The sequence below is a fragment of the Natrix helvetica genome (assembly GCF_964273705.1).
Source record: "Natrix helvetica genome assembly, chromosome: 5".
In the NCBI taxonomy this organism is placed as follows: Eukaryota; Metazoa; Chordata; class Lepidosauria; order Squamata; family Natricidae; genus Natrix; species Natrix helvetica.
The window spans coordinates 45,093,782-45,114,012 of record NC_138551.1 but is presented as its reverse complement, the minus strand read 5'-3'; the positions used below and the strand labels follow the sequence as shown (position 1 = coordinate 45,114,012).

The 20,231-nt window shown below is 40.5% G+C and overlaps 1 protein-coding gene across 1 annotated transcript in view; it reads right to left on the bottom strand.

Moving 5' to 3' along the window:
• Positions 1–20,231, bottom strand: part of DGKG (diacylglycerol kinase gamma) — a 136,643-nt gene that overhangs the window by 25,922 nt on the left and 90,490 nt on the right. The window contains 4 exon segments of the mRNA XM_081954472.1: positions 3,498–3,588; positions 14,099–14,163; positions 18,074–18,234; positions 19,886–19,975. Of these exon segments, the coding sequence (XP_081810598.1) occupies positions 3,498–3,588; positions 14,099–14,163; positions 18,074–18,234; positions 19,886–19,975 (407 nt within the window).

Here is a 20,231-nt window from a genome sequence, read left to right as displayed (position 1 = left end):
AAAGCAAGTACAATAAAAGCAATAGTGCATCAGTGTAAACCCTTTTGTGTGTAGCATTCTGTTCCCAACCAAGGACCCATGGAAAGCCCACAAACAGACTGAAATCCAATAATGCTGATGACGTGATCTTGGCAACTGCTATTCAGCCGCCTAATGATATTGGAAACATTATATCACTGTCAGGGCTACTTGCGACAGCAGCTTTATCCTACCTGCTCATCCTAGATATATAGCGGGTAGTCCTAATTACTGCTCAAAGAAACGACGTTCACTTTTATTTCATTATTTAATATGCTGCTTGACTAAATCACAAACTGAAGTCATGTGTGGTTCTAAGCTGTTTTGAACCCAAGGAGTAATCATTTGCCTACTTAGTTTGTTTGAAATGTTTCTGGAAAAATATGCTATCTGAATATTCCATGTCTGACTTCAACCTCTCAGGCATGAATCCGCATGGGAAGGTTTTAGGAGTTGCACTGATTCACAGACTAAATACAATCTCAGCAATTGATGGCTAGGGGAAAATGCCAAATACCATTTTAAGTCTGCATCTATTTTATAGATGTACTAGGTGAACTGGACGTGGGAGGTAATAGTAGTGTTTGCTGAAATACCATACCAAACTAAACACAAACCTTCTCATATTTTAAGAATAGCTGGACAATGGAAAAAGTTCTTCAGAGATACCAAGAATGTCTTTCCTTGCTGCTTCTTTTTTATTTAAACATCCTGTGCTCAAAGGGATAGGCTAGACTAGTGCTGGAAGGAAGAAAGCTGGGGAGTGATGAATGAGCAAGGGATGTAGCCAGCTAAAACATCTGAGACAGCTGAGAAGAAGTATATGTTATGTCATTTACTCTTTTTGACAGCAATCAACTGAAACTTATTCCTGATCTGGGTTTGGATGAGTTCCAATTTCCTCTAAAAAGCTTTTCTCTCCTTCCCTGGCTATTATTAGCCCCTTAAGGTGCTGGCTGCAATAAAATCAAAAGGCCATCGCTGTGCGTAACCTTAGAAAAGAAGAGTAGATAAGAGTAGATGTTTTAAGCACGCACCAGCATCAATAGAGGCTAAAAGGAGAACCCTTTTGGACATAATGATAGTCTACAAAGAATATGAAATAATTATCCAGATCCACAAGCCTTGGTCATGTTAGATGAATGAAAGGAAAAAGAGCAGGTTGGAGTGGATAGGCTTATATCTCTTTCACTGGCATGTTTGAAAGATATTGTGAAAATAGGTATGGGGAATAGAAAGAGATGCATGAAGAAACCAGCAATGAACTCTGGGTGATATGTCCACTTGGCATCTTTTTGGTGTGGTCTGGAAATGCAACGTGTTCCTTAAAGCTATCCATATCCAGATTTGTGGTCACGCTGGCATGCAAAACTATAGTCACAGCAAAGATAGTAGGACCAGGATCATTTACACAACTAGGAAGCAATTAGAGAAGCCAACTGAGCCCAGGATCTCCTGAAATGATTTCTTGGAGAATGACAGCTGATGGGATCTGTCCCCATGTCAGCCCTTGAGTGAGGATGCCTTTCCTCACTTGTCATAAGGAACTGAAGGGAGGTGATCACAGCAGACTGAAGAAGCATGGCAAGGCACGGGCTTTGACCGTCAATTCCATTTTCTAGTTTTAGTGAATAATTAACGAATTTTGCATTTATGTTTTGAGACTACAGGTACGGAAGGTATAGCTCTCAGTCCTTAAAAAGGAGATGGTTTGGATGAGGTTGAGGAGTGGAAATGGTTATGGAAAATACACACCACATAAAATTTCAAATACAAACTATGAAATGATTGACTTCTTAGTAACTACTGGTGAACCACACATTTCCTAATTAGAGGCTGTTTCCATGTAGCTGGAAGGTGGTAGTAGGCAATCACAGAATTTACAAACATTCACAACAAACTTAAATTTAGTCGAGCCCTGAAGCGTGCCTACAAGGGCATAATTCTGTTCTCCCAAAACTGGCTTCAAAGATGAAACACCCAGATGTCCATGCCAACAAATATATTTAAAGGGAATCCATAAAACAGGAATATGCTGTACATTTAAAAAAATACTGCTTCACATTTATAATGTTTTTTTCCCTTCCACTGAACTGTGTTTTGGACATCTGTTTCCAAACAGAAGCTTTCTCAACTATAAATGTACCTACTCTTTCCCTGCAAAACATCTTAAAATGTTTCAGTGGATGGAGATGTCACTAAAAGCTCGGCTGCAGCTGCCAGCTGTTTGTGGGGGGGGGGAAACCCTTCTGTCGACATGCTAACAATGCGGGAACCACAGGAGATATATTGTTAATTGGAAAGCATTCAGATGCGTGGAATTTAGAATCTTGTTTGATCGTATCGTTGTGGGTCAGAATCAAAGTCATGAGCCAAGCACTAAAAAATAAAGAGATGAGTATTGTGAAGGCTGAGAAAGTGATAAACAAACAAAAAAAGTGTTTTCTGGCATTGTCCCTTCAGGCAAGTCTTTTGGTGAAGCTTTCTCCTGTCTCCATCCTGCACTTTGGATTCTGCTAATCATTGATTTGGAAAAATGGCCAATGCCCCCTCATCTTCCTATTATTTTCTCTCTCGTATATCCAGAAGTCCAGGGGCAATTAGGAGAGCACAGAGGCCCTTTCTCTTTAAGTGGCGCTCTTCAGTAGAATGGCAGATAGGGTGGCATTTCGTTTTCCTGCCTCCTCCTCCTCCTGCTCTTCCTCTTCTTCTTCCTCCTGCTCCTCCTCTCCCCCCTACACTGTTCTACTAAACTGTCAACTAAAAGTCAGTAAGTGAAATGTCCATAAATATATATTTGTGAATTTTCTATTATTTGTGATCCAAATTTTAAAATCACTGGAGGAGATACTGAAGGTTTTTTTTAATTTGGGGGGGGGGGGGATATTCTTGTATTGGAATTGGTATTATTTTCAAAAACTGAAATATTTCTTGAAAGAATGGAAAGGTCCCACAGATACTGTCTTGATGGATGTGTCTGGATTTAATAGCATCAGAGTAAACTGAGCAAAACACATCTGGTTCCAGGGATAGTGCTATGTTGGTTACCAATCCTAGTCTTTTGAGTCAATTATTGCCATAAACTGTGGCAAATATACTCATGAATAAAATATATTCATTGAACACCACTACTTGAGCTTTTGAATGTATCTATTAAATTAAATCATTTTAATTTTTTTTATACTAACCTGTAAGCAGCACAGAGCCTAACTTTTTTTGACTAAAGTTTTAATGTCTCCAGAGATGGAATTCAGTCTGAAGTTAAAGAAGGAGGGAAAAATAAACCATAAATTTGCCAGGAATAATTTTCCAATAAACCATGGAAATTCTTACTCTACAAGCTTGAACCTGACTTTTTTAGAATGTATAATAGTCTACAGTATTTTTAATGTTTTAATGAAATACAAGAACACATTTCTAAGAAATCATAACACACCTTCTGCAGAAAATTAAGACTTTGAGGGTTTGGGGAGACTCACCTCAATCTCTACATAGTCGTGAAGTTTCTTGCAAGTGGCTGAAAATGTTTCTGTTGTGCCGAATTCAAAATACCACAATTTATTCTTCATTCTGACATAGAAAAACAAAAAAGGAAGAGCATTCTGGAGTGATATATTCACATGATACTTTATCTATACATGCTGCCTTTGCTAGCAACCACAAAGTTTGCAGTCTAATATGAGCTACCAGAGTATGACTGGGAAATGATAGAGTAAAATAATTATCCTGCAAAATTAGGCAACTTATGGAATTGCATCACAACAGCACTAAGTGATGGAATATTTCAGTTCACCAATTATTTTTTTACACGTTTCCCTTCTTTTCAATAAAATTTATTTAGGAGAAAATTTCCATCTGCAGTTACGAGGTTAACAAAATGTAAAAATCTCCTAACTGACAATTAATCTAGATAAACCTTCAGTAACATATTCCCACAGGTTTTAGCAGAAACTGGAAAAACAAAGAGGAAATAAATAAGACATTTTCCTCTGTTCAGTCAAGAGAGAGAGTTGGTTTTACACCTCAAAAAAATATTTAATCCCACCTGGCCAAGTGCTTTACTATGATATCAAGGTGTCACCGTCCACCAGGCAGTGTCAGAGGGCGGCACCCAGGAATAGGGCCTTCTCTGTGATGGGCCCAGCCCTCTGGAATGACCTCCCCCCAGATATCAGGACAACGACCGATCTCCGCTCCTTCCGCACGAAACTCAAGACCCACCTGTTCCAACTAGCCGGCCTGGCTTAACTAGAACCTTCTAACCTCCCTGGCAATTTTAATATTTTAATATTTTAATCGTAAATTTTGGGGGTTTTAACTGTTTTAATTGTTTTAATTTATTGTTATTTATTTGAACCTAGTGGCTTCCATTTATTGATGTCACCTCCTCCATGCCACACTTGTATTTTGATTTAATTGTACGTCGCCCCGAGTCCCTTTGCGGAGAGGGGGCGACTGATAAATCGAAACAAATAAATAAATAAATAAATCAGGGCTTCAAAAATTACTTTAATTTTTAAAAAATATTTTTTGCATTAAGGTTGCTGTTTTGTTTTGTGAACTCTGAAGACAGAACTATCTTTTCTTAATAGAATAGCTGCTATGTTCAAAACCAAATTTCAACTCCGGATGAGAGGCCATATTATTCTATGATACATTTAAGCATTTCACAGGCGTACATATTGTTTGTATCACAGGATTTACCCCATATTTTAACAGTCCAAAGAGGTTATAGACAGTAAACAAGAATAAGGATGCTTCCACAAGTTTTCAGTCCCCAATATCTCACAATCAGCCTAAAGCCAGTTTCAAAATAGGCAGAATAGGCAGTGTGACACCATAAGTCCACGATTCAACTCTCATTATCTCCAGTCAGCTGACTGTTGATGACAGAAACTGAATGTCTTCTTATATTGGAAGGAAGGTGACTGGTGGGAAAGCGGCTGCTGCTACTACAAGCCTTGCTCTTAGGAAAGGCAGCCAGCCCCTGTTGCACAATAGCTGGTCAGGCTACCCCCATAAAATGGCATGCTTTGCCTGCTTGTACTTGGCTCATACTATCCTGTATTTTTGCAGGATCTTCCCTTGCCCTCTGTAGATGCTATGTTCCATGCCTACCTGTCTTTCAACCTTCTGGGCACCCATAAATTGTGACCCTCCTTAATCTTGTTCATGAAATCACATGTATGTACACGTGGGGTGGGGGAATAATCCATTATATGAGAATCCCTGACCTAAGTCTGTCAAATCTTGTTTTTATTTTCTGTGAAAGCCTATTTCTTGGCTATAACAATCTACTACACTAATGTTTTTAACATACAGAAATTCTGAGGCAGCTTCTTTTTTTCCTTACTTGCATATAATCATAGCCAATTATGTCTTTGGAGCAGAGTCAACTAAGCTGCCTCATTCTAGTTTCAATTTAAAATAATTCAGAGGAAGCATCTTTCCACAAAGAGAGATTTTTTTCTAAAAAAATCTACAATTTAAAATATAAAAATATACTAAAACAGCTTTGTAAGGCATGTTGAAGAAATTGGATTCTTTCTCAATTCAGTATTTCTAACATGATTATTTTTGATTATGATGTTAGAATCAGGAGTAAGTGGTGGTAGCAGACAGTTTAGAAGGAGAACCATTTTTACTTCAATTTGAGAAGGCAGTATGCTTCTACTGCCCCTTCATAATTTAGGACAGGCATATGCCTGCATCCACCCTCCTTTTCTAATACATATTTGGTGGTCCCTCTTTGGCCTTAGATGACTTCATTGCTGTCTAAGGAACATGGTAATTTAATAGAGTTTGTTTACAGGAAGTGCCTCTACTTGTGTGCGCTATTCCTTGTATGAAAATTTTTCAACCAGATCCTCAGAAACCATCCAAAGGTTTAAAGACTGGCGTAATACTATAAAGAAAGGAACAGCAGCTGTTTGGCACCTAGCCACCTGTAGGTGTAAAATCATCTCCAGAACTAAATAGGGAAGTCTTGAGGTATTGTACACATCTCACTGTACTGTGCCCTGTTGGAACACACTTCCTTGAATAGCAAGGTGACAAGGCTGTTTTTTTTTGTGTTTTTTTTAGGAAGGCAGCCTGCTTTGAGCTCTGTCAGGAAAAGAGTCAAAGTGCTCATCCCACCTAATGGAATATATATCAGATTAAACAACAGGGATTTTTAAACGTTAACAGTGACATAAAACAGCTTGGTGCTTTTGCTCAGCAGATTACATGATTCTATTCCAGAAATTCTCAGATTATGTTTTTCAACTTCTCAAGGCATTTGAAAATGTAGTATATCATCTCACTATTCACAGTGAAGCCACACTACGCATTTGACAATCTATGTACTTTACTCTATTTCCTTGGTTGTGCACAGCCCTTTTTCTCTTCTAATAATAATAATAATAATTTTATTTGATTAGCCGCAACCCTCTCCCGAAGGACTCGGGGCGGCGTACAATCAAAACAGATAAAATACAGATAAAGACAAACATATATACATAAAGAACAAAGACATATACATGTGCATGGAGGAGGTAGACTCATAAGTGAAAGACAATTAAAAAACACAATTTAAAATCCCATTAAATAAAATTACTGAATTAAAAAACCCATCAGGAGCGTTATGAAGTTATGATTGAGCCAGGCCGGCTATTTGGAATAGGTGGGTCTTGAGCTTTATACGGAAGGAGCGGAGGTCAGTAGTGGTCCTAATATCCGGGGGGAGGTCATTCCACAGGGCTGGGCCCGCCACAGAGAAGGCTCTGCTCCTAGGCGCCGCCCCATGGCACTGTCTGGTGGACGGCACCTGGAGAAGTCCCTCTCTGTGCGAGCGGATGGGTCGTAGGGATGTATGGGGCAGAATACGATCCCGCAGGTAACTAGGTCCTGAGCCATGGAGCGCTTTAAAGATCGTAATCAAGACCTTGAAACGCACCCGATAGACCACAGGAAGCCAGTGCAGCTCGCGCAGGAGAGGTGTCACATGGGAGTACTTAGTACTCCCCATAATCACCCGCGCGGCCGCATTCTGGACCAACTGCAGTCTCCGAGTGCATTTCAAGGGAAGCCCCATGTAGAGAGCGTTACAGTAGTCCAGGCGAGACGTCACCAGCGCATGGGTGACTGTGCGTAGGGCGTCCCGGTCCAATAGGGGGCGCAATTGGCGCACCAGGCGAACCTGGTGGAACGCCCCCCTGGCCACGGCTGTCACATGGTCATCCATGGACAGCCTGGCATCCAGGAGGACACCCAAATTGCGCGCCCGCTCCACGGGGGCGAGTTGAATGCCCCCAATGGCCAGAGATGGAATTAACTGGTTGAACCGGGGGGCCGGAACCCACAGCCACTCCGTCTTGGAAGGGTTGAGCTTGAGTCGGTTGTCATCCATCCAGACCCGTACGGCTTCCACACACCGGGACATCACTTCGACGGCCTCGTTGGGGTGGTTCGGGGTGGAAATGTACAGCTGAGTATCATCAGCGTACAGATGATATCCCACCCCGAAACCACGGATGATCTCACCCAGCGGCTTCATGTATGTGTTGAACAGGAGTGGCGAGAGGACCGACCCCTGTGGCACCCCACAAGTAAGGGGGCTTAGGGTCGACCTCTGCTCCCCTGCCAACACACGTTGCGTCCGGCCAGAGAGGTAGGAGCCGAACCACCACAAAACGGTGCCCCGGACCCCCAACCCCTCCAGTCGGTGCAACAGGATACCATGGTCGATGGTATCAAAAGCCGCCGAGAGGTCTAATAGGACCAGGATAGAGGAACAACCCCTATCTCTGGCCCTCCAGAGATCATCCACCAACGTGACCAAGGCCGTCTCTGTACTGTGTCATCTGGAATCCTACCTATGCAAGGCAAGGTTTCCACACTAAGGATCCTTTGAAAACCTTCCAAAGAATCCTAGGTTTCCAACTTTGGAAAATGAACAAGTAGAACAATCTTGTCTACTTAATCTGCTTATTCCACATACCGTATTTATCGGCGTATAACACGCACATGCGTATAACACGCACATGCGTATAACACGCACCTTCATTTTAAGAGGGAAATTTCAGGAAAAAAATTTAAATTTCAAATAAAGAACTTTGAAGCAAAATAAGGGTAGCTCAGAACTTTTTTTATTAATATTATTACCACTTATAAGGTAAATAATGTAAAAGGACAGTAAAAGCAACTGTTTTAACAAAGAAACTTGGATATTCTGTTTTTACAAAAGTTTACTCAGAAATCGCTATCTGGGAAACCAAGAAACTCTTCATCTTCACTGCTATCTTCAAAATCGCAATGAACACTGCTGCTTTCACTGCTACTATCTTCCACCCTCCCTTCCTCCTTCCCTTCCTTCCTGCCTCCCTTCCAGTTCCCTCCTTCCTCTTTCCTCCTGCCTGCCTGCCTTCTTTCCCTCCTGCTTATCTATGCTTCCTTCCTTCCTTGCACCTCCCTCCCTTCTGCCTGCCTGCCTTCTTTCCTCTTTCCCTATCCTCCTATCCTTCCTTTCTCCCTCCCTCCTTCCCTGCCTCCCTTCCAGTTCCATCCTTCCCTCCTTCCTTCTGCCTCCTTCCTGCCTGCTTGCCTTCTTTCCTCTTTCCCTCCAGCGTGTCTGCTTTTCTTTCCTTCCTTCCACCTCCCTTCTGCCCTCCTGCTTTCTTTCCTCTTTCCCTCTTGCTTGTCTATCCTTACTCCCTCCTCCCCTACTTCCCTTCCTTCCTGCCTCCCTTCCAGTTCCATCCTTCCCTTCCTTCTGCCTTCCTGCCTTCTTTCTTCTCTCTCCTGCTTGTCTGCTTTTCCTGCGTGTGCGCGCGCGCGAAAAAGAGGTGGTGGGAGAGAAATTTGAAAGGTCTTCTGCTTTCGGAACTCGGAAATACCCCCCCTCACACTCCCCTTTTCCTCCAGCGAGCACGGAGCTTGAAGGAGGCGAAGTGTGAGCGCGCGCGCGAAAAAGAGGTGGTGGGAGAGAAATTTGAAAGGTCTTCTGCTTGCCGTGGGCGGGCCGCATTTACATAGAGCAGGGAGGGCTGTTAAAGGGCCATATTAAACCGCCCCCCGGGCCGCAAATGGCCCGCGGACCGGACTTTGGACATGCCTGGTGTATACAGTACTTGTTAATACTGTAAAAACATGGCTTCTTAACATTATATCAGCGTATAACACGCATACATCATTTGCCCCCTATTTTTCGGGGGGAAAAGTGCGTGTTATACGCCGATAAATACAGTACTTTATTTTTACTGCTGGACCAAAACTGTACATACCGTTCATGGATTTTGGAGACAAGTCGATGGTTAACCAGTGTAGCCCACAAATAAGTGTCAGGAAGGCATAATAAGGTAAATATTTGATTTAAGTAGAACGGAATGACAAGGACTTTATAAGAGGTTAGAAAGCTGGAAGAAGGCCAAGAATTTTGTAGCGAAGAAAGAATGTGATACAAAAATTTGTGAATAAGTTAATTGCTATTTTAGTCCATAATACTTCCAAGACTTCTATCAGCTATCTTCCAAGTTCTGAACTGCACGTACTGATTGAAAATTAATTAAAATTATAATTAATTATATCTTATTTTGTTCAACTCTATGTGACAGTCTTTCTGATGTTTGAACAGTGCTATACAATTTCAAAGCTTCTATAATACAGTACCCCCAACCGTCAATAGGTTAAACAAAATCCAACCTGGTGAACACATTATACTGGATTTTCAGATACATTTATTTCACATTTTTTATTCCTATGAACTATTTATGCTGCCTATTTCCTAGACACCTGAAAATGCTTCTGAATGCTTTGATTCAATTCCCTTGGATTATAAATATGTAAACTCACCAGAATTATCACAGGTAGCAAATCTTTATTTTTAAATCTGTGAAATATTGAAGGCATACGAAGAGCGAGAGAAGCTAATTATCTCTCTTGACAATAAATATCAGAGTGCATAATTGTGGCAAAACAGGTTATGAGATTATCTAAACTCATATTAGGCTGATTTGTAAATATACATGTCAGATATGTGCGTACATGCCAAACAAATCAACTGTTTGCCCTATATCCATTACAAATCCAGCAAAAACTATAATCCAACATCTGAAAGGCCAAACATTATTCATTTTGCATGGTTGAAACATGGGATTACCTTTACAGTTTCCATTCTCTATTTTCTATTTTATCCTTAAAATGCATTAGAGGATAAAGGAAGGAAGGATACCGAAGGAAGACTGTTTGCTGAAGGTCTATTAATTCTTAGATAAAAGTTGGAGTATGATAATTTTTTTATAAAGTTTTCCTGAACGTCTCCTGTATAGACATTAGTAAGTGAGTTTTGCTTTTTTTAATGAAAGCAATCCAGGACTATTTCTCATGAATCTACATGTGAAACACGAACTAGTTCCAACCTGATATCCTGTTTTGCCTTTATTGCCTGTTTCTGTTGGTTCTGGAATTTATATATAATTATGAAGTGTGAATGAATGGAGCTGGATCTACAGCCAAATTCGAGGAGCTTTCCAAGCAAAACCTAAAATAACCAGAATTGCCAAATGTTAGAGTGTCCAAATCTTTAGAATACTGCATATTCTTTTGAGATCATTTGGCTTCGGATTTTATATAAATAACATAAGTTTCTTTCAGTAATATCTTAATCTTTTTTATGTTAAATACAACAATTGCCATGACATTATCCCCAATTGACAATCAATCCAGTTGGATGTGGAGTAAAACCTGTCAGAAGCAAAGCAGTAGCTCAAATGGGCAAACACACAACAATCAATCAATCAATGAATGCAAATTGGTCGTCCTTCCATTCTTTTGTTTGATTTATGGGAAATTTTTTTTAGCAAGGAGGAATTGTTCATATTTATGGAAACAAAGTAGAAAAGTTCTTATGTTGCATCTTAAATATGTAAAAGAAAAAAAACCAGGAAAGGAAGAGAAACTTTGCAAAAGTGAGGGCGCTTCACCGACGACTGGAGGGCACAGGAGAGCGAAGGGTGGAGTAGGTGAGAAAGCAATACAATACAATACAATAGCAGAGTTGGAAGGGACCTTGGAGGTCTTCTAGTCCAACCCCCTGCCTAGGCAGGAAACCCTATACCATTTCAGGCAAATGGCTATCCAACATCTTCTTAAAGACTTCCAGTGTTGGGGCATTCACAACTTCTGGAGGCAAGCTGTTCCACTGATTAATTGTTCTAACTGTCAGGAAATTTCTCCTCAGTTCTAAGTTGCATCTCTCCTTGATTAGTTTCCACCCATTGCTTCTTGTTCTACCCTCAGGTGCCTTGGAAAATAGTTTGACTCCCTCTTCTTTGTGGCAACCTCTGAGATATTGGAACAATGCTATCATGTCTCCCCTAGTCCTTCTTTCTCTTAAGCTAAACATACCCAGTTCCTGCAACCGTTCTTCATATGTTTTAGTCTCCAGTCCCCTAATCATCTTTGTTGCTCTTCTCTGCACTCTTTCTAGAGTCTCCACATCTTTTTTACATCGTGGCGACCAGAACTGAATGCAGTATTCCAAGTGTGGCCTCACCAAGGCATTATAAAGCGGCATCAACAGCAAGAAGAGAAGGTTCCACCAAACCAGGCAAAAATAAGAATACTGCCCACTGAACGAAAGAAAGGCTGAATGGGGCATGAGCTTCCTAGGTTGAAGATAGCTGACTGACTTAATATGCCATTTCTGGATCAATCGTAAGATTGTAACGAGAACAGCATCTGTTGAGCAGCAGCTAACAACCAAGGGCAAAATGGCCATCCAGGGCAGGAACCAGCCCCAGAAGGAAAGGGATGTGCCAGGTACTACACCTAATCTGTGCTGGGTCTGTTATTGAATGGAAGAAGTCACTGGAGACCATCTGCTCTGAAGAGCTTAATGTGGCTCAGGTTGCAAAACAGCAGTTTTAAACTGAAGCAGTGACGTGCAGTGAGGCTTATGGCTGGTGAGGCTGGTGACGTCATCAGGAAGGCGGGGAATGGGATCACGGGTGTAGGAGGCTGAGGCAGCCTAAGCCTCCTGCACATGTGGTCCGATTCCCCGCCTTCCTGAGTCAACATGAAGGGGATCGCGGAGCGCGCTCCTCCTACACACGTGGTCCGATTCCCTGCCTTCCTGAGTCAACATGAAGGGGACCGCGGAGCGCGAGCCGGCGGAGCGCGCTCTGCGGTCCCCTTCGTGTTGACTCAGGAAGGCAGGGAATCGGACCACGTGTGCCTTTTCCCTTTTTTTTCTTTTCATGATCAGAGCGGTGAGGCTCTGCCTCCCCTGCCTCCCCTGACCGCACGTCCCTGAACTGAAGCTAGAAAACATGGCTGTGAAGTGCATTTGCAGGTGGCTGGGAGTAGGAGGCAGCCAAAGTCATCCATATCTGCATGCAGGAAACAGTCCTATATTGGCACTGGACCAAGCAGAAAATGTGGATCTGTGCTAAGAGTTGTGATCGCTCTCAAAATCAAACTTGTCAAAAAAAAAACCAACCTTCCTATATTTTCCTCTGAGATTGGGGAGAGAAATCCTTATTTTATTATAATTGTTATACAGTTAGCAGCCCTCATCATTTCAGATCCACAATTTCTTCCCCAAGAGACCCATCTCTGACCCAGACAGTAAGGTATGTCATAACTCAAGAGAACCAATATCATCATTCGCTTTAATCAATAGTAAAAGCTAGAATGTTTACATGTTTATTCTTGTAAATTGTTAAAAATGAATGAAACAAGTACATATGCAAGCCTTAGCCTATGTGTGGGCCGAATCTTAACAGGTGGACAATATGACATAAATTGCTATTTCTATGACATGCACAATTTCCCTTGTTTATTTCTTCCTGCCAAGCAATTCCTTAGAGTATAGGGCTTTTTAAAGCTAGAAGTTTTCCCACCTAAGGCTCAAATATAGCTCTGCAATGGCCAAAACAAAATGCCCAAAATGTCAGATTGTAAGTACAATAAAATATTTTACACTATCAGACAATGATTGTCACTAAAGGGTGTCCCATCCTGATCAGGCAGTCATAAGCATTGGGGTGTATAAAAATGTATGGGCTGTTGCCTTAGCAGTTATGCTGAGGGTAAAAGGCTTCTAGTAAGGGGAATAAAAATGAGATAGCTTTGGGTGCAGTAGCTCAGGCATCAATTGTTTGTCCCGATGGAAAAGTCAATGATTAAAGCAGTTCCAGTAGAAGACTGTCAAAAATTGACAGCCGTTTTCATCTGTTTTAGGGATATTCATGTTCCCCCTCCCTCTCTCTCTTGTTGATTCCTAATTGTTCAATAACAATAGCAACAATATGACTACTTCTCTTCACCTAGATTATATTTCTTAAGAAAAAGCCTTGGGATGATTAGGATTGGATCGTTATATGGAAGGGTGTAAGTGCTATCAGTTCTAGAACTCAGGACAAGTTCCTAGGCCCAGACTTTTCAATTTTAGGGATATGGCTTTTGAGTTCCTGGATCTCAGAGTTCTAAAACAATGATTTAGTAACTGATCGATTCCATTGCTTTGCATTTTTAATTTCACCCTCCAACTGAAAAAGACTACCAATGCAATTTAAAATAACCAGATTCTGCCTTCAGGCTTATAGTATAAAAGACATGGCATAAAAGCAACTGAAGTAGAAAGAAGGAGAAAGAGAAAGATATTTTAGTTCTTATGAGTTCTTTCGGGAGTGGGGGTGGGGAGAGTAGACAAAGCAACCTGATATTTGCTTTCAACTAAATTGTTCAACCCATAAGGGTCTTCTTGGAAAACAGAATGTGCTTCTGATACCTGCAGTTTTTTTTTCTCTTGGTTCCTAACTAATAGATAAATTACTAACGGATGAGGCCAGGGTACACTATGAGTAGATCCTGGATCTGGAATTTGTCCATGTTTGAGTAAAAAACAAAAAACTAAACCAGCTTCCCCCCCCCTTTCCAGACATGTGGTCTAGGCCAATTGAATCAAAGCCCACACATTTAGATAGAGGGTGCACAGACTAGGGGAGGCTTAAGCAAGTCATTTGGTCTGATTATAGAAACCTTATAACTAGTACAAAAGAAAAAAAGAATTGGGTGAGGGGGAAAGGCTGATATTTACCTGCTATTGAATTTTTCAGGATGCTTTTCCCTCATCAAATGGAATCTATGTGCAATGGATGCATCCTATAAAAGGAAGAAAGGGAAGTAAATGAAGCCTTTTATAAACTACAGTCAGTTTTCAAGAATTCTTAACACCAGAACTTATACATTTGAACTGTACTCATTATATTGCACCTCTCCACAATTATTATACATAAGTGTTGTCGATGTTACATTTCTCCACAAGCTTCTTAAAGTTACCATACCAGAATAATGTCTGTTTTCCAGCACTTTCACATTACTATAGTTTGCACTTTGCATTTCTTACCCCCATTTTCACTTTCCTTTTTTATTTCAATAACTTATATCTTAATCAAATAGTTTTGGGAACCAACAAAAATGCACATAAAAGAATAGAGTGCTGAAATAAAAGCCAAGGCCTCTGGGGATTGGATCTCAGGGGCAACTGCATTTGCCTGTAATTTCTAAAAAATTTAAAAGTGCCCTCTCTGGGAAAGGAATCCAATCTGCCAAAGAATTATCATTTTACTGCTTTTCAAAGAGAACCTTGGCAAGATACTGTGGTGGATACTGATCTTTAGTGGGAAAGCAAGAGAGTGGATGCATTGAGCTGGAAGATGGGGTGATGCAAGTGTTTCTCCCCTGAGAAAGTAGACTGCCATAAGTTCTCCTAGAGCTCCAGTCAAGCAAAAAATAAAAAAGAAACTTGCTCTAAGAGTGCTTCCTGCCAAAGCACAGCTAGAAGTTGACTCATCTGTCAATCACTGTCAATGTTGAAGGATCACAGAGATTCAGCACCAGGTTTGAAACATGTGCGGAATCCTTGTATGGAGAGTGTCCTGAGTTGAATGCAGGCATTCTTGTGTTTTCTAGCATTTTACAATGTGCAGTATAAAATAGCAGCAAATTTGAATGTTTTTTCAATGAAAAATGTACCGTTTCTCCTAGTCTAATGCCTTCTTCCAATGTCATGCCCTCTTAGATACATTGGCCAATGTATATTACTCATGGTTATCTGTTTTGCACTCCTAGAATACAGAAGGCAAAACATCCAGCTTTTAAAAAAAACACCTTAAGAATCATTAACTAAATAGTCTTGTATTGGATACCTTTGGCCATTCTTTGCTTTGCTGACAATTGTGTTCTTGTCCTCACTCTGTTTACGAAAGCATAAAGTTTAAACTATTTTCAAATCGCAAACAGCAATGCAAAGAGCTTTCTTTCAGCATTGAGGTTTGGATTGCCTGTGGAATGCACCCTCCTCATCCAGGGATTAGCAAAGTCCACATCCCTTGCTTCATGATGGAGTATTGAAGTGTCATTAGGAAGGGACTTTGCAAGTCCAGGACCTGATCTATTTGTAATCCAAAACTTCCTGTTAGTGATATAGTTACTGGCCCACATTTCTCAGAGTCCAAAAATAAAGGGAGAGAAGATGGGAAGCAGCATGTGGCAGCCTAGGCTCAAGAACAGCTTGTTATCATCAGTGGTAACGCTTAAAAGCATCTTGTTAAGAGCTGGGATTCCAGAATAACACAGTCTGTTTATGTACTTTTCTTGTTCCTCAATACTCCGTAAGTCAGTGATTATAATGACTTAGACTGTGGACCTATAGATGCAGAGTATCTAGGACACCAAAGTCAATTTTCTTAAATATCTGCAAAGCATGAAAAATAATTTAATGTAATATTAATCATGTGTTATTGATTTTAAAAGGTCAGCACATCAATTACAGCCATTTTGTAAGGCACATTGCTTATGTCTGTAACACATTCATGGCAACCATCAATCATTTATAAATGGAGCCTTACTATAACAGAAGAACATTTCTAAACAAATGCTTCAGTGTGTCTCCCCTCCCCCTGTTTCCATCAGCTGTTTCTTCTACCATGCCAGAACATTAAACTAGTCAGCTGTTGTGAGGGGCTTCCTAGCAACCCTACAACATGGATAAACTAATACTTATTTGAACAATTTCCAAATGCATATCAACCATGAAAGCACACCGAATGTTTAATAGGACAAAATGGCAAGATAGTTAAGATATAATTAAATAAAAGGTTACTTCTAAAAGGCTATATACGTGGTTATGTAAAGCTACTAGTATAGCAGGAAAGCACATTCAACTGGACAGATGTGCTCTGGCTAATAGGACAGAAAATAGCACACAATTGAAGCCATGCATCTTCACACTCTGCCCTATTAGCACGGAAAGGAGTATTTTCATTCTGAAATATTTATTCTTTCTGATTGCTGCTAAGTCTATAAGAAGTTGGTAGTGGTCAAAGATGTTTTTTGAGCAGCACTAAATAAATACACCCTCAATGTTGTGGCCATTACAATTTTCCTGTAATTGCAATTCATGCTTTTGGCAAGTAGGTTGCAATTGTGATGGTTGCAGTGTCTTGTGGTCACACGATCACCATTTGCAACCTTTGCCAGCTTCCAGCAAAGTCAATAGAGAAGCTAGCAGGAGTGAAATTGTGAAACTACTAGGTCCTATGGATCAGGAGAACTGAAACGAATTGCTCGGCAACTGTGATTGAAACTGGCAACTTCAGGGAAAGTGGCAATTCAGCAAAAAAAATATGTGGAAAATGTGCTAATGGCTATGGATTTTTCTGGACTTGTATGGTAGCCATGTAAGTTCATGGAAATATATGTTTGAGTTAAAAATGCAAACTAATGTCTACAGGACAGCAGAAACGAGTTTCATCCTTTTGCTGCCTCCATAATGTCTTCTAAACCAAAGCAAGTTTCTTCTTGGGGCAGTATTGTCCCCACTTCTCCAGCTCATCATCAAAACATATAAATAATGGTTTCTAAAATTAGTATGTCTAGTTTAATAGAAAGAAGGACTAGGGGAGACATGATAGCAGTGTTACAATATCTCAAGGGTTGCCATAAAGAAGAGGGAGTCAAGCTATTCTCCAAAGCACCTGAGGGCAGGGCAAGAAGCAATGGGTGGAAACTAATCAAGGAGAGAATCAACTAGAACTAAGGAGAAATTTGGTGACAAAACAATTAGTCAGTGGAACAACTTGCCTCCAGAAGTTGCAATTGCACTGGAAGTTTTAAAAAAGAGATTGGGCAATCATTTGTCTGAAATGGTATAAGGTTTCCTGCCTGATCAGGGGGTTGATTTAGAAGACCTCCAAGGTCCCTTCCAACTCTGTTATTCTAAGTAGTTTCCTGACTCTGCAGGTACCCTGTGAATCCAGGAAATAATGTAGTTTATTTAAGGAGTTGCTGATAAAGTGGGAGAACATGTTGGAGCTGCAATACTTTTCCTGCTTCAGATTTGAACACTGTACAGTCTACCATAGAAACGTCACTGCATATCAATTTTGAAGGATCGGAACTGGCAACTTCTATGCTATCAAGAAAAAATCAGCTGTGTGGCTCAGGTCCTTGTTGGTATCTTATTGGTCATTTTTCTCAAATGTATCTGTCCAGAAACTAACATCATGTAAAGAAGCTCTTTTGAAGAATATGCATTTATCAGACCTTTGGTCTCAAGCACTCCAGTTTTAGAATTCAACTAAAGGCCAAACTGTTTACCCAGAGATTTGGGTGAACTCTCCTCTTGGGTCATTTGGCATATTGCTGTCACTGATATATTCTATATGGTGTTATTATTTGTTTTATTATTCTATAATGATTTTGGTGAAAAATAGTCATAAGCAAACAGGCAGAATGTCATGCCACAAACTTCTGAAGCGCATGCACTATGGAAATGATCCTTCTATTATACCCCCCCCCTTTGCTTCCCAAATCAATTCTCCACTGCAGTCCTTCCATAATTAATGGTGTTCTTATTAATGACCTTGATACTCCAATGCATTGGGAATAGTATGAAGGGGAAAAAATGAAATATTTGAGACTTAAAATTTATCAGGATGGTAAAAGATGATAGGATTGTAACCCTAAATATTTGGAAAGCCACGTGAATAAGATAACACCGATTGCTTACTACTCCTATGGAGAAATAGTTGTTGATGATGCTGTATGGGACAGGATCTCCATTCTCCTCTTTGTCATTGGGAATGACATCAATTTGCCATCGGTCCAGCATTACCTCAGAACTGTGCTCAATATCTTTAAGTATTTTTATTAGGTTGCCTCCTTCATAACCTTGGGATAGAAAAATAAAAATTGACAGATGATGAGGAACAGAATGTTATGGTGGAATTTGCCAAGCATTAATGGGCAATAGAGTAAGGGAAGGCCAAGCAGTGATGGGCTGTACAGAATATATAGCCAGAAAAAGAAAGGCAGATGATCTACAATTTGAAGCAGAAATCAATCTCATGTAGCATAAGCTTCCTCAACAATATAACTGGATTTGGAGCTGAAGTCTTGAGGCCTTGTACTCCATTCCCAATTCTCAAATAATTGCTGGTGGCAAAAACATCAGCATCGGTCTCTTGGCCAGCAAACAATATGCATTCCATATAAGGACCATTTAAAATCCCAGCCCTAATAATAATGTTAAATTGCAGGATAGTTCAAATTGCAACTATGAAGCAATATTTTGTGGGTAATAGAGCTATTGGTTAGCGATAGCTTCTGGCTGCATGGTGGATATAATGGGTTATCTGCATGGGATGTGTACTTTAAATAGGAATGCATCCACATGATGGAGATCAAGAGCCTCCAATGGTACTTTAATAGAGTATGCATGCACACGAGGCATGATGGCTTCGGCATACACGCATTTCTACCAAGGTCTCCATACTCTTGTCTCACACGGGAGAGCCAACTGAATATGTTAGTTGTGATAGCCCATTGGTGTACTGATCAATGTATAGCAATCTACAATCCCAACTGTATTGCTGCCACTTCTCTGCACCTTAAGCATTTTAGCTCCAATCTGTATTCAAGTGGCTCATAACATTCCAGAAAATGTAATAATCAGCTCTTGTGAGCAAGTACAAGCCAGTTCCATCACACCACTGCACCAGTCACTTAAAAAAACCATTCTACCACTGTTTTACAAGAAAGGTGGTGAGTGGCCACCCTCTTCTTTTAGTACCTTGACCTGATAATAAAGTGTTTGCAAAGCTTAGATTTCTTTTCCAGAATCAGTACTACCGGTTCATTAAGAATTTAAATCTTTATTGTATAAAACAAGATCAGAAACTTACATTGCAAATAGAACAGAGAAGAAAATGAAGACAAATGAACAAATATCTCTTAAATAAGTTGATCTCAGTTCCTACTAACCCAGGAAATAGAAGCTCTCTAAACTCCAGGACTCCTCACACATACTTGTTGTGAAGTTCACACAGCCCACATCCCAATCCACAAAATGCAACGGATGTATACTACAAACAGCTTTGCTGGTCTAGTTTTTTTGTCCAGATTCATTAGTTCTCTCCTGTAGCTGCCAAAACGGGAACGTTTGTCTTCCTATGCAATTAGCTGCCATCAAAGGAGAAGCATAAAAAACTAAAAACAAAAGAATGCCTGCTCTCTCTCCTCTGTTTACATACCCATCTGAGAAGGAAAACTGATTGGCTCCTTGGTGTTCAATTGTAGGAACATGTTTAATTTTCTCCATTTAGCTTCTGAATGGTGAAGTGAAGCTACCTTTCCTTTACCTTTCCATGAAATTTCCCCATATTCATAATAGCAGCAAAGCATGGAAAATGGCTAGTGGCATTAAAAACAGCTGACAGGTTTCAACAACACATGGGACTGCTAGCAAGAGGAATCGTTGGCAAGTCATGGCATGAAATCATGGTGAATGAACCAAAACATTGGGCTGACTTGAGAGACTTACCTCCTCCCCATCGGAGGCAGCGGGCAAGATCATTCCCTGTTCCCAATGGCAGGATAGCCATAGGAGGGTGCTTTGCTAAGTTCATTTTATCTGCAAAGAAATAAGCAACCATCAGAGGCCCTCAGATAGGCCTTGGGGTATGATGACCTTCTTTGGCAACATCTGCCAGAGGACAGCTCACAGGAGTAGTAAAGCTTAATAACTCCCAAAGGGCTAGAATTCAGTTGAATTGTGTTCACTGGCTAAAAATTAAAAAAAAAACAATAGGGAGAGTACATGATGTACCTGAAGCAAGTTGGCTAGAAGACGTGGCCTCAATGTGATAGATGCAGTGGATGGGAATCCA